Raw genomic sequence first — 13,858 nt, 5'->3', positions numbered from 1 at the left:
ATGGGGTCATTAACTACGCAGGGTTTGGTCCTACCGGATGAGGTTGTGGTGACAGTAGATATTTTCCAGCAATTTCTCATTGACTCTACAAGAATTCCTCATGCAGAGTTTGCATGCAGCAACAGTGGAGAGGAATATCTCAATTTTAACAGGAGGAATCCTCCAGCAGAATCAGGCTCAGTAGCTACGTTTACATGCGCAAAATTTCCCCGATCCGATCCAAATCGGAAATGTCCGAGAGAATGAGCGATTGAACCGGCGTGGGAGAGCGAGTGGGCTGTGGAGAGAGAAAAGAGGAAGAGGAGGAGGATAAATTCCTGCTTCCTGCAGCTTTAAATGAACTTGAGTGTATAAGTCGGCGTTCCTAGACTCCCCCCGCCATGTTGTTCACAGCGAGAGCGAGAGCGACCGGTGGTTTCCTGTTGTTGACAAGGCGGAAAACGTCACGCTGACGTCGCACACATGCGCAGTGAAGATTATTTTACTCTTCAGATCCGAATGGGTGTTTACATGGACGTCAATCGGAATGGCAATCGGCAAAAACCACCTCTCTCATTCGGAATTAAATTTAGATCCGATCGGACCGAATCGGATTAGAATCTTCAGTCTGACATGTTTACATGAAACATTTTTGATCTGATCAGGCCTTCAATCCGATTAGTTGTGTCCATGTAAACGTAGCTAGTGTGAGCGGCCTTCTGCTACTTGGGTTCAAAGGGACAGGAGCAGACATGCAAGGAACACTGAAGAACTGATCCATTAATAGTTTGTATGTTAAAAAAAAGGTCTACAAGTGATAAACAACTGTGTATATATATGTATCTATATGTATGTGTATATATATATATATATATATACAGGTGCTGGTCATAAAATTAGAATATCATGAAAAAGTAGATTGATTTCAGTAATTCCATTTAAAAAGTGAAACTTGTATATTATATTCATACATTACATACAAACTCATATATTTCAGATGTTTATTTTGTTTAATTTTGATGATTACAAATGACAACAAATGAAAATCTCAAATTCATCATATCAGAAAATTAGAATATTGTGAAAAGGTTCAAAATTGATGGCCCCTGGTGCCACACTCTAATCAGCTAATTAACTCAAACCACCTGCAAAAGCCTTTAAATGGTCTTTCAGTCTAGTTCTATAGGCTACACAATCATGGGGAAGACTGCTGACTTGACAGTTGTCCAAAAGACGACCATCGACACCTTGCACAAGGAGGGCAAGACACAAAAGGTCATCGCTAAAGAGGCTGGCTGTTCACAGAGCTCAGTGTCCAAGCACATTAATAGAGAGGCGAAGGGAAGGAAAAGATGTGGTCGAAAAAAGTGTACAAGCAAGAGAGATAACCGCACCCTGGAGAGGATTGTGAAACAAAACCCATTCAAAAATGTGGGGGAGATTCACAAAGAGTGGACTGCAGCTGGAGTGAGTGCTTCAAGAACCACCACACACAGACGTATGAAAGACATGGGTTTCTGCTGTCGCATTCCTTGTGTCAAGCCACTCTTGAACCACAGACAGCGTCAGAAGCGTCTTGCCTGGGCTAAAGAGAAACAGGACTGGACTGCTGGTGAGTGGTCCAAAGTCATGTTCTCTGATGAAAGTAAATTTTGCATTTCCTTTGGAAATCAAGGTCCCAGAGTCTGGAGGAAAAGAAGAGAGGCACTTCATCCACGTTGCTTGAAGTCCAGTGTAAAGTTTCCACAGTCAGTGATGGTTTGGGGTGCCATGTCATCTACTGGTGTTGGTCCATTGTGTTTTCTGAGGTCCAGGGTCAACGCAGCCACATACCAGGAAGTTTTAGAGCACTTCATGCTTCCTGCAGCTGACCAACTTTTTGGAGATGCAGATTTCATTTTCCAACAGGACTTGGCACCTGCACACAGTGCCAAAGCTACCAGTACCTGGTTGAAGGACCATGGTATCCCTGTTCTTAATTGGCCAGCAAACTCTCCTGACCTTAACCCCATAGAAAATCTATGGGGTATTGTGAAGAAGAAGATGCAATACACCAGACCCAACAATTCAGAAGAGCTAAAAGCCACTATTAGAGCAACCTGGGCTATCATAACACCTGAGCAGTGCCACAGACTGATCGACTCCATGCCACGCCGCATTGCTGCAGTAATACAGGCCAAAGGAGGCCCAACTAAATACTGAGTGCTGTACATGCTCATACTTTTCATGTTCATACTTTTCAGTTGGCCAACATTTCTATAAATCCTTTGTTTTTATTGGTCTTCAGTAATATTCTAATTTTCTGATATGATGAATTTGAGATTTTCATTTGTTGTCATTTGTAATCATCAAAATTAAACAAAATAAACATCTGAAATATATGAGTTTGTATGTAATGTATGAATATAATATACAAGTTTCACTTTTTAAATGGAATTACTGAAATCAATCTACTTTTTCATGATATTCTAATTTTATGACCAGCACCTGTATATATATATATATGTATGTATATATTCAGTATCAGAAAATTAGAATATTGTAAAAAGGTTCAATATAGAAGACACATGGATGCCACTCTCTAAAAAGTTAATTAAAACACCAGCACATGTTAAATGGTCTCTCAGTGTATTTCTTTGGGCTGAACAGTGATTGGCAGACTGCTGACTTTAACAGCTGTGCAAAAGACAACAACTGACACCGTGCATAAAGAGGGCAAAACACAAATTGTCCTTCCTACAGAGGATGGCTGCACACAGTACCGGGGGCCATAGTCTCCCTGTTCCTTTGGCCTGCAAACTCACCTGACTCCATGCCACACCATATTTCTGCAGTTGTCCTTATAAATGTTTTCCTTTTCCATAAAAGTACTGAATACACTTTTTCATGGTATTCCACAATATGACCAGCACCTTGATAAACAAAGGAGAACATTTTGGCTTCTGGCCTGTAGGTGTCACTAAAGTATAGTCTTCCACTATATAGTGTACCATTACACATCAGTCCCCTACAATTTAAAGGTTTTCCAAAAATCAGCTTAACTGTTGAATCTCCAAATTAAAACCTGTTGCAGTGCTGCTGGTGTTCCTAAAATCTAAGTTGTTTATGTTTGTGTTCATGTGTGCAGGTGTTAAATGAAGTGGTGGTGGATCGAGGCCCGTCCTCCTATCTGTCTAACGTAGACCTGTACCTAGATGGACGCCTCATTACTTCAGTGCAGGGAGATGGTGAGAGTTAAAAGAACTCTAAACATCTGAATTTTGCCTCCACAGCAAACACTTTCAGTTTTATTTCAAGGGAACCACTAAGTGAGCAAGTGTCCTTATGTGTCCTCTAGGAGTGATTGTGTCCACGCCCACTGGGAGCACAGCGTATGCAGCTGCAGCAGGAGCCTCAATGATCCACCCTAATGTCCCTGCCATCATGGTCACACCCATCTGTCCCCACTCCCTGTCCTTTAGGCCCATTGTGGTCCCTGCTGGCGTGGAACTCATGGTAAACATGTTTGAACTGAGTGAAGAGGTCAAGAGATGCAGATTTGTTGCAGGGCAATCGGGCGTGGGCAAGCGTTGTAAAAGGAAGATGATTGTGGAAAAATATTAGTGTTTTTAGATTCTCTCATTCCTTTTAAGTTTCAGTTTTACCTTCTGTGCCTTCCTCTGTCCATCCGTCTGTTTGGACTTCCTGCCATCATAAGTCTACCTCCATCTCTTCCTCTGGTTGTTGCAGGTTGAATATTTAAAGTCCCACCATTATAACTTTCATATAAATTCATTGTAATACTAATATTTGTACTATTAAAATGGAGAGAAAATGAATTGGAAATTTGGAAAGTTGATTAAAGAAACTTAAAGAAACGTAGCTCTACCCTACATAGAAGTTAGCAGGGAATCAATACAGACTGTTTGTTTGTTTCAGATCACTTTATCACCTGATGCCAGGAACAATGTCTGGGTGTCATTTGACGGTAGGAGGAGACAGGAGATCCAGCATGGCGACTGGTAAACTGCAGTAACCCTCATCTGTTTCAGCTTCCTTGATAGTTCTCCTTATTCAGTTTTTTTTTTTTCTGTTTCCTTATCACAGCATCAAGATTACCACGTCTTGCTACCCTGTACCGTCCATCTGCTGCCATGACCTGGTGTACGACTGGTTTGAAAGTCTGGCTCAGTGTTTACACTGGAACGTCCGCAAAAGGCAGGCCCGACTCGCAGACGTCTCTGACTCATCGGACACGGAGAACTAAAGGAGAGCCGCTGAAGGGATCAGGTTTTCTTGGAGACCAGCTTAGACTGAAGCAGATCAGTGTTAAACAGCTCCTGTCAAACGCATGATTATACAGGATATCACAACCATTGTAGCCCTGAGACATAATATCATCTACACTGCATCTTTGTGTGTAGTGCTTTAAGACATGAAAGAATTAGTTGATCACATAACGCTGTATAAGCTTCAAAGAGTACTTTACACTACCCATACTTAAAAAGCAGCATGCTATAGGAAATGGCTCAGGATAAATAAAAGCAGAAGTAGAACGATCTTTAAAAGAAATGGGCAGACTGGACTCCATCTCAGCAATTTTATGTAAATTTGTACATACAGATCTCTAGTTCCAGTGTATTCAGTGTTATATTTATGTTCACCTAGTTCAAGAAATAAATTGATAATGCTAATGTTGAACTAAAGTATCCCTGCTGTTGTTTCCTGCAGAATCTAGAGCCTTACTTTTGTTGTTTGAAACTAAAGCTGCAGTCAGACTGTATGCAATCATGTGTGTGTATTATGTTTAAAACAAAATCTAACAAGTGATTTGGCAGAAATGAGAAAATAAAAATCTAGACATTTCTCTTTGTTTTTTTTATGTTGACATTTTTGTCAAACCAAGAACTTCAATTATGTTCTTATAATGCAGTAACACGTCTTTCTAATAAAGATTTACACATTAAATACTAAAAATGGTAGAGAATGTGATACAGCTGTCCTGAGGTAAGAGCTCAAAAGGTCATAGCTAAGGAGGCTAATAGAGTGCTAAAAAAGTTTAAAAACAAACCACTTGAATCTGTTTTCCAAGTTTGAAGATGTTTTGCTTCCCATCCAGGAAGCTTTTTCAATTCAAAATGTCTGGATTAGCGTTGAGTTCCAAGCTTTATAGAGTGGTCCAACAAAGCCTTATGACTTAAAAAACATGCAAATAGAACTGAAAGAACATGACCACCTCTTAGTAACGGGGAGTCATTGTTGGTCTGCAATAGCGAGCATAGCCACCAGCATAGCAGAGCGCTGGATCATAAAGCATTGATTGAAGTTGAGTGGAAGAAAATTGTGAGTTAATATGGATGATTACATGCAAATACAAACAGAAGTGTCTGTCATGGGCTGGACTTCAGTAAGGAGGTGCATTGATGACCAAAATGTTGGCGTTCTATACTGAATTTTGGGTCTAATTAGCTGTAAGCAGTGTTACTCAAATTTCTAAAATTAAGTACTTTTCTATAATGTTCTGAACTTTAATTACTTCCTAAGCTGGAATTTGGTGTTTTGTTTTTTTAAGCAAGTTTTTCAGTTTTAGTACGCACTGCATCTTTGAATAACATGTTTTTCTTTTTAAACACAGGTAGAAACTTTACAGAGACTCAAATAATTTCTAGATTTTTATTGCTATAACAGATATAATCCAGATATCCAGTTTCAGAAAATGCCTCTCAGGAGACAGTCATGAAATAATATTAAGGTGATCAGAAAGACCAGAGATAAAATGTGGAAGTTTTTACATTTTTATATTTATTTTCCCCAGAGAAGTGATGAGAAGCAGCAGCAGCTTAGAATAACACTACAATACACAACAGACCGAAAAGCTTGTAGATTTCATGTGAAATGGAAAACCAGAGGCTGACTGCAAACAGGTGTGCTTCTGCCCAATGGAAAGAAAAAGGGGTTAAAAACAGAATGTTAAACAAAACAAACATGCAAATGAGAAAGTCAGAGATACACACCTTATTAGGACTATGGCAGGATAAAAAATAACATAAAACTGTAACACAGATTAGACAAGTTCAGGTAACATGAGGAACATACAGAAAGCAGCACAGATGTAACTGCTTTCTTTACTCCAGGTAAACAACAGATCATTGGAGGGAGAAAAGCAGACCTGGCAACATACAACCGAGCACAATCACACACTTGACATCGTGGCAAATCTAAAAATGCTGTAATCCAACGGTTCCCAGATTCTACCTGTAAAAGTTAGACTAGATGACTCGGATGAGAACAATAATTAGACACAAATGAGCAGAAGTCTTGTTCCATAGTTTTAGACTTTGAGTACTATATGCATATATCTGGTACATTAATAGAAACCATATATAAATGATACATTTCTGTTTCATACTTAAATATAATCCTTGCTATGCCTATAAAGAGCATCTAATCCGTTCTAGCCCGAAGATAAAGTGAAACAGCTTGGACCTCAGCTGATCAGTGAGCGGATTTGGACTCAAAAAAATAAGCCCACTGATTGCTTGTGCAAGACTAGATACGACTCCTTTGGATTACAGTCTAATGTGAACACATTTAAACCAAAATCCTCTTTCTTTACTTGCATACCGTCATCTTTATGCTGTGTTTCATCTGTACGCTTTAAGAATGTGAAGAATTGGGACAATGCCTTTCCAAAATGAACGGCTTCATTAAATCAAGCTCAGCTCTTCATGTTGATCATGCTGAAATTGTATCATCTGGTGTGTTTGGCACTAGAGTTCTCTTTATATCTGCTCATGTTCCCAGTGCTTTAGTCAACTTATGGTTTTACACAGACACACTTCTTCAGCAACTTCTGCAATATAAAAAAAAAACTAATTAGTATGCCAGCTGTCTCCAGGAGCTTAAATGTGTTCTTGAGGGCAAACTGAATGAAGACAAAGTTCATACTGAGTGGACAACTATTATAAGCCAAAAACAATCCCAAAGTAAACGTCTCAATTGATCAGAATCGAACCATAACCCAATTCAGTTCAAAAAGTTAAACCAAGATTCATTATATGGTAAAATATTTCAAAGCGTTTTTGTTTCTGTTCATTTTTAAGATTATGGTTTACAGCCAAAAATGGCTTACAGAAAACCTAATTGTTTATTTATTCTAAACAGAATTGTCATGCCTATGTTAAGGCCTTTCTAGTCAGACAGTCTTCACTAAATAAGCTGGGTGCACTGAGATCTGTTTTCAAGCACAAGTCCTGGAAGTTTAGTGGAAGAAAAACATTTGGTAAAATGGTTGCAATGGGTAATTTAAAAGCCAGACATTAATGGGAAGTTAAATGAAAGCAAAAAGTGCAAAAGCAACAGGGATAGAAGCATTGTACTGCTGCTAATGGAGGAATAGATTAGGACCGTTGTTGTGCAGCTTAACGTTTAGCAGCTAAAAGCCATTATCATCAAAATAAACAGAAGTAAACACTCTGAATGACTGTGTGCTGATTCAATCTGTTTTCTTTATGAACTGAATTCATACAATAAAAGAACTAATCGATTGAGATCAACCTGAAGCTAGTACCTAAGCGACCCATACTAGTCTTAATTTTGTCACAATGTGGTCTTTCTCTTTAAATAAAGCCCAGGATTTGGTCCATCCGTGTTGAGGATTGAACAGCTGGCACACTGATCACTGCTGCCTGAGGAATGCATCAGACTCACTGGTTTATATGAAACTCTGAGGATGACACCAGTGCTGTGCTTCCTGAACCATCCAATATGACGCCACCTTGATTTGACTCCATATAATCCAAGTGATGGCGATGTAAACCCGACCTTGTAAGACAAGGAACCGTAACAGAAAACCCTCAGAGGTGATGCTTTGGTCTGATGGGTTCCTCAGGCAAACATGTCCAGCAGCAGTTTCATTTGAACATAAATAACATTTCATTGGAGAGGAATCATTTCCATCATAAGGCTTATTTTTTTTTATACATTTTCCCCATCATCATAGCCGTAAACCTTTGAGGGGTCTGTCTGTCTGTCCCGGTTCTGTTTAGTAGAAGAGCTCACCAACATGAGATGGAGCCTCTTTGCACTCAGAGAGGCGGGACTAGCAGGTCCTGGATCATAGCAGGGAGGGAAAGGAAGGCAGAGGACAAAACTAGAGTGATGGAACAGGAAGTTTATTTCTCAGCAGTCTGGGGTTTCGACTCACTCTCGCTACTTTCTTTCCTCTCGTTTGTCTCCTCGTCTTCCTCCTCTCCTTCATCCTCTTCCTCCTCTTCTGTGTGCTGCTCCAGCTCCTCTCTGGTGATCATTTCAAAGTCGTTTCCGTTGCTGTGCTGCGAGCCTTCGTCCTCCCGGCGGTCACTGTCTGTATCCGAGTGGCGGTCGTCTGTTTCTCTTCGCTTTGCCTCCTTGCTCTCATCTTCGTCCTCTTCCTCATCGTCAGCATCCTTCTTCTCGCTGTCCGACTTCTCGTCACTGTCCGACTTCTGAGCCTTGAGGGAAGCGCCGCTGTCCTTGTCGTCAGTCTTATCTGACCCCTTCTTGTCACTGGTTCGTGGCCCTTTGTATTCGTGAGTGTAGAGCGGCCTGAAGGAGTCGATGAAGCCCACATCTGCTGTCAGGTTGGGCAGGAACCAGAAGTGATGACGTCCACCAGTCACCAGCCATATAATCAGGAAGAGGATGCAGCGAGCTGACGATGGAAGAAACAATATTTAAGACAGCAAGACTAAATGAATGTATTCATTCTATGGAAGCGCCATGTTAAATACTATCGATACATTCTACAAATAAAGATCTTAAAACACAGATAGTCACCTAAATCCTCAGACATTTCTTACAGTAGAACAGAGTAGAAAACACACCAGAGATCTCACCAGACAGGTCGAGGATAATGAGACGAAAGTAGGGTTTGATTATAAAGGAATAAATATATTTTTGAAAGTCTTACTGAAAACCGACCAATCTGCCATCTCTTTATAAAAATATAAAGACTGTGGAACAACACCAACCTAACAAACATACTGACAGGAAGGGCAAGACGGAAAAAAAAACACCATGAGAGGTCCTGTTTGCGGTATGCTGCTAGTTATGCAGGGGACACAAAGAAAAGAGGCCTTTCTATTAAAAATGATGTTTGGAGAAAACCTAGAAGAAAACCTGTTATTGGCCACCACAGACCTTAGGGTAGGACTGCCTTCCAGCATAATAGTATACTCTGCACCCAAAGATATAATAGAGAGACAGGACCCAACCATGGTTAGAATGAGGGGTGTATTGATCTTTAAAAGCCTGACCTGCCAATTCAGATTCTGGCTCTTTTAAAACTGACCGTCAGGGGTAAAGTTCCCAATACAGCTCCCAATGAACCAGTCTAATTTTGCTGAAGAACACTGAACAAAAGCCAACAAAAACAGGTTTTAAATGCACAAGAGATGGTGCAATTAACCGACTACCAGTCACCCAAAATGAAGGATATTGAGTCAGTCTTTGCACTGAAATCTGTGCAAAGACTCTAAACAATGTTTTCCAAAGCTCTCTAGTAATCCGACTGCGCTGACTCTGACATATGCATGGCTTTCTTTACAAAAAAACAACAAATACAATCCTCACTTCTACTTAAGAATTATGCAGGACTGTCATCGGTCCCTCGCATAAAATAAAAGTACATTTAAAAAAATGATCTATAACCTTATCTATATTCATTGTTCTGCAAAACACAGGTAAAAAACCTTTGTGATTATTTGCTTCATGTTAAACATGAATATCTAGTTCCTATTAGTACAGGAATGTAATGCATTCTAAAGGCCCCCACATACTTGCAGACGGGGGCCTACTGGGACACTGCTCAGGGGTATTCATATCCAACTCTTTTAAATGTGATGTCAAGCTTACAAGGATCCCCAGGTGATTGCTGCAGCAAAAGCCAGTCACTAGGACCCACTGTCACTCCCTCAGTCTCAGGGAAAAAAAAACAATCAGACGGGTTCTTTTGTTTTTGTAAGGCTAACTCATCCCATGATGCCATGGCATTTTTCATGAGAAATATAGGAATATGTCCACTAGAATACAAATATTGTAAAGTGTACACAGACACCGCGAGTATGTGGACGCCTACAGGCTCTTTCCAGGTCAGAAAAGCACAAAAACTTCCACTGATCTACTCACCCACTGCTAGAAGCAGGATGCTGGCCACAAAGCAGCCCGCTGCAACACTCAGATAATAAACGCCAACACGCATCTCTGCTGGCCACAGAGGGAACAGGGTGGCCGCAATCACTGCAATGACTGAGAAAAACGGGAGAAGATTCAGATTAGATGATGAATCTGTGTGCTTTTTGTGCTCAGCTGAAACCTCGCTGTTCTAGTCCCCAACTCACCCAGGATCAAGCCCATTGCAAATGTTTTGAAGTGGACCGGGTCGTAAATCCACACGTACACCTGCAGCAAAGAAATGACAGTTATTCTCTCTACTTGCTAAATAACCGATTCAAACTTTGAGAGGCGTCGTTTCCCACCTCGTTTCCATCCAGAAACAGCTGGTCTTCATGAGGCTCCAGTTTAAACTTTTTCTTTACCTCTTTCTTCTTCTTAGGGGTTCCAGGGCTGTCATCCTGTATTTCACAGATAAGCTACGTATTTATATAATTTATTCAAAAGAGATACTCTGATGTTGATGAGTTTTACTTTATAGATGTAATAGGGAACTTTATTTTGAAATGGAGATAAACTAAACTGAAACTGAGACAGTTTACTTTATTTGTTTCTTCTGGAAAAGAAACCCCCAAACATTTCCTAAATATCCTCTCTTCTTGACAGAAGCTGGCAAAATAATTCAAAATGATAGAAAATGATTGGACTAGTTTAGGCATCATGTTTTCTTTACAGTGGTACTTTAATGGAGGGAAAATGTGATAGAATTATGATTTTACAGATATGAAGTTCTTTTGCAGGGCAATAATATCCAAACCATAACAACAACAAAAAAAATCAGAAACGAGGAAGCAGTGAAGAACCAAACCTACACATTTGGGACAACCAGGAATGTGAGGTTGGATAATTTGGTAATACTTGAGACTTTTAAATCCTGAACAGGTAAGAAATGTATTTAATTACTACAATACCAGATGTAAAAGAATATGCATTTTAAAATCCCCCATCAGATTAAATATTAGCTAACTGAGGGTTTAAAGGTCAATCAGTTCAGAAAAAAGGCAACTTAAAGCAAATATATTCTTTTCAGCAAAAAATATAAATGGGAGTCTATATCATGAAGATGTCCCATCAGAGAACACCTATGTTTAATTATCTATCCCATATATTTTTGTAGTGTATTTTAGAGTCGAAGGCTGATTCACTCACACTTTTCTCTTTCTTGGTTTCAACGCTCTCAGACTCCTTCTTCTTCTCTTTCTCCTTCCCTTTTTTCTCCTCTTCTTTACTGCCGTCACTCTTGGTTTTTTCTTTCTCCTTCTCTTTTTTGGCGTCTTTCTCTGGTTTTTTCTTCATCACCTTAAGAGCTCGATGGAAGAACTGCTTCTTTAAGAGTCTGAAGAAGAAAAAGACCTGATTAGCTGCTGTAGGTGACCCTCATGGATCTTTACTGTTGAACTTCCTCCAATGTTCAAACGTGAAAACAGATTAGGGGTGAAAACGCAATAAATTTGTACCCAATAACCAACATTTTTCTAAACCGGTGGCATTGGAACAAAGAAATATCAAAACGAGTGATGTGTCTAAAAGTTAGAGGTAATCTGAGTACAATGATCTATTTTAAGAGCAAATGTGCTGTATTAAAAATGTTAGGTGTGGGTCAACCTGTTGCAATAATCCACCACCGACTCTCTGGTGGTGAACAGCGCCTCTTCTCCCTTTTTAGCTTTGGCCCATTTGGAGTCCAGCAGACACTCCACAGCCTTGGATGCTAAATGCAGAAAAACAGGAAGACATCATTCCTTAGTTTTATTCGATGAGATACATACATTTAAGTTTAGAGAAAAAAACTCCAGACACTTAGCTATTTAATAAGCCCACTTGGAGAACAAAGCAGTTTTATAAAAAGCCTGAAATATTTGCCTTTAAGTCTTATTTCAACTACAAACTTTGAAGTTTTCCTTTGGGGTTGGGATGGACCAACAGTAAGCAGTGTGTAATTTGGAAGATACTAAACTTGTACATGGAATACAAAGTTAAAAAATAAAAATAATAGAAGTCTTTTATTTTCAGCTCCTGTCAGTCGGTGCCTGCAGTTGCTAGACTGTAGTTACCACTGTAGTACTACTGTCCTTTGGACATAGTGTTCAGACAGCAGGGGAGAGGAGAGAAAGTGTTCTGAGCTTATGAGTACAAAGAAGCCTAGAAAATTTAAATATTGCTTAAGATAGATTGGTCAGATTGAGGAGACGACATCTTGATTGGATTTAGCTTTGAACTTTACCTGGGTCATGTTTGCTGATTTTTTCTAAGATCAGGCCAGTTTTTGGTTGCATTATCATCCCAGCATTTATCCTACTATTACCGAAAGGATGTGCCACACCCTGCCTCCACCTGTAGATCATGACATGTAGTAATTGTACATGTTTACCTGTAATGTCGTGGTCTCTCTCTATTAGCTAACATCATAAGCTATTTAAGTTAATCTATGAAATGCCAAACTTAACAAAAGCAGGACAGAGACCAGCTGCTTATATAATCTTTAAAAGGCTGGAAACAATGGAAAATAAACAGTTGGTCTGTTTCAAACAAAACGTGCTGATGGTCAGAGTGTTTTTCCCCTAACCCATAAAAGGCAGACTCATTGCCTCGCTGACGTGAAGCTGTCCCAACAGCTTTCAGTGGCTCAGAACACCACCAAACCAGGTCAATCTGACTGTTTGCATATTGAAGGGAAAAATAAATGGCTCCCCCCGATAAGAAAAACACAGAAACAGGTAGGAGTAAAATTAATATAAGCTTCCAAAAAGCAAGGACAAAAAAAGGGAGAGATTGGAGCAGGGTTAATTTGAACAGGATGCAGCCAAGGTGCAAAATAAGACTTATGATAGAGCAGAGGTCTGCATGAAGCCAGAGGACTGAGCATCATGGCTGCCGTAGGTTATCAGACAGAGCCTACATGGCCAGCACCGCCCAGACATGGCATATATGAACTAGTGTTTTTGGATGGCAGACTATCAGCGGTGTTACTCCATAACTACATCATTTTAACAACTTTTCACACCTCAAGAAAAAAAAAATTAAAAGTGGAGTAACATACTCACTGTTTGTGTCTTTAGTGTTGTTGTTTTGTTACATCTGTATTCTAGCACTGTGAATTGGCCTGGTCAGTATACCACTGTACTCCAGCATAGCTGCATAAACAGCTGAAGGCTCTAACGGGAACAGCACAGTAGGGCTGGGTAATTTGGACTTAAAATACTATGATATTTGTTGTCCTATGTTGATCATGATGAAAGAATAATAATAGAAAAGCATATTCTTCATTGCTGTGTTTCTTAGGTAAGTTTGCGGCTCTGACTGCATGTAAACAACAATATTAGCCCCACAATCATAAAAAGAGCTCTTAGAAAATATACAAATTTAGATTGGGCTTCTTCAGGAAACCCGTTCCATAAAGAGGTATTATTTATATCTCTTAAGATTCCAGGATAACTGCATTTATTCATATTTATCAACCCCTAATCAGGAAAAAAACAGTTGACAATTCACCAATTTTCTGTTCGTTTTAAAACATAACTATAATGTATTATATAGACATCAAATCAAAATCATCATCGTGACTAATGTGACGATATGGTAAATGCCCATTCATGTGGCAGAGAAAACTATTAAATTTAGTTGAGAGAAACGAATTTCAATAAATTGGATTTAAAGTATGTTGGGTAACTGCTACCCAAACATTATA

The 13,858-nt window shown here is 39.5% G+C and overlaps 2 protein-coding genes across 5 annotated transcripts in view; one reads left to right on the top strand and one right to left on the bottom strand.

The window, feature by feature from the left end:
- The window catches only part of nadkb (NAD kinase b), a 28,927-nt gene extending 24,103 nt beyond the window's left edge, over positions 1-4,824 (top strand). For 3 of the 4 annotated variants that reach the window (XM_038291968.1, XM_038291969.1, XM_038291970.1), the window contains 4 exons: positions 3,107-3,206; positions 3,317-3,474; positions 3,898-3,980; positions 4,066-4,824. In XM_038291968.1, the coding sequence (XP_038147896.1) occupies positions 3,107-3,206; positions 3,317-3,474; positions 3,898-3,980; positions 4,066-4,225 (501 nt within the window). In that variant the 3' untranslated portion in view covers positions 4,226-4,824. The remainder of the gene's footprint in view (positions 1-3,106; positions 3,207-3,316; positions 3,475-3,897; positions 3,981-4,065) is intronic. The other variant, XM_038291967.1, reaches the window with a different exon arrangement.
- Positions 4,825-5,737: 913 nt separating this feature from the next.
- On the bottom strand, positions 5,738-11,906 carry sec62 (SEC62 homolog, preprotein translocation factor; the record flags this gene model as incomplete). The annotated part of the gene is made up of 6 exons (XM_038291914.1): positions 5,738-8,650; positions 10,126-10,245; positions 10,338-10,398; positions 10,476-10,571; positions 11,320-11,506; positions 11,776-11,906. Coding segments are annotated over 6 exons (1,113 nt in total), but the record flags the coding sequence as incomplete, so codon positions are not given.
- Positions 11,907-13,858: the final 1,952 nt, after the last annotated feature.

The sequence above is a fragment of the Cyprinodon tularosa genome, unplaced genomic scaffold (assembly GCF_016077235.1).
Source record: "Cyprinodon tularosa strain WSP-4 unplaced genomic scaffold, ASM1607723v1 ctg304, whole genome shotgun sequence".
Lineage (NCBI taxonomy): Eukaryota > Metazoa > Chordata > Actinopteri > Cyprinodontiformes > Cyprinodontidae > Cyprinodon > Cyprinodon tularosa.
This window is presented reverse-complemented; position numbering and strand designations above follow the sequence as displayed.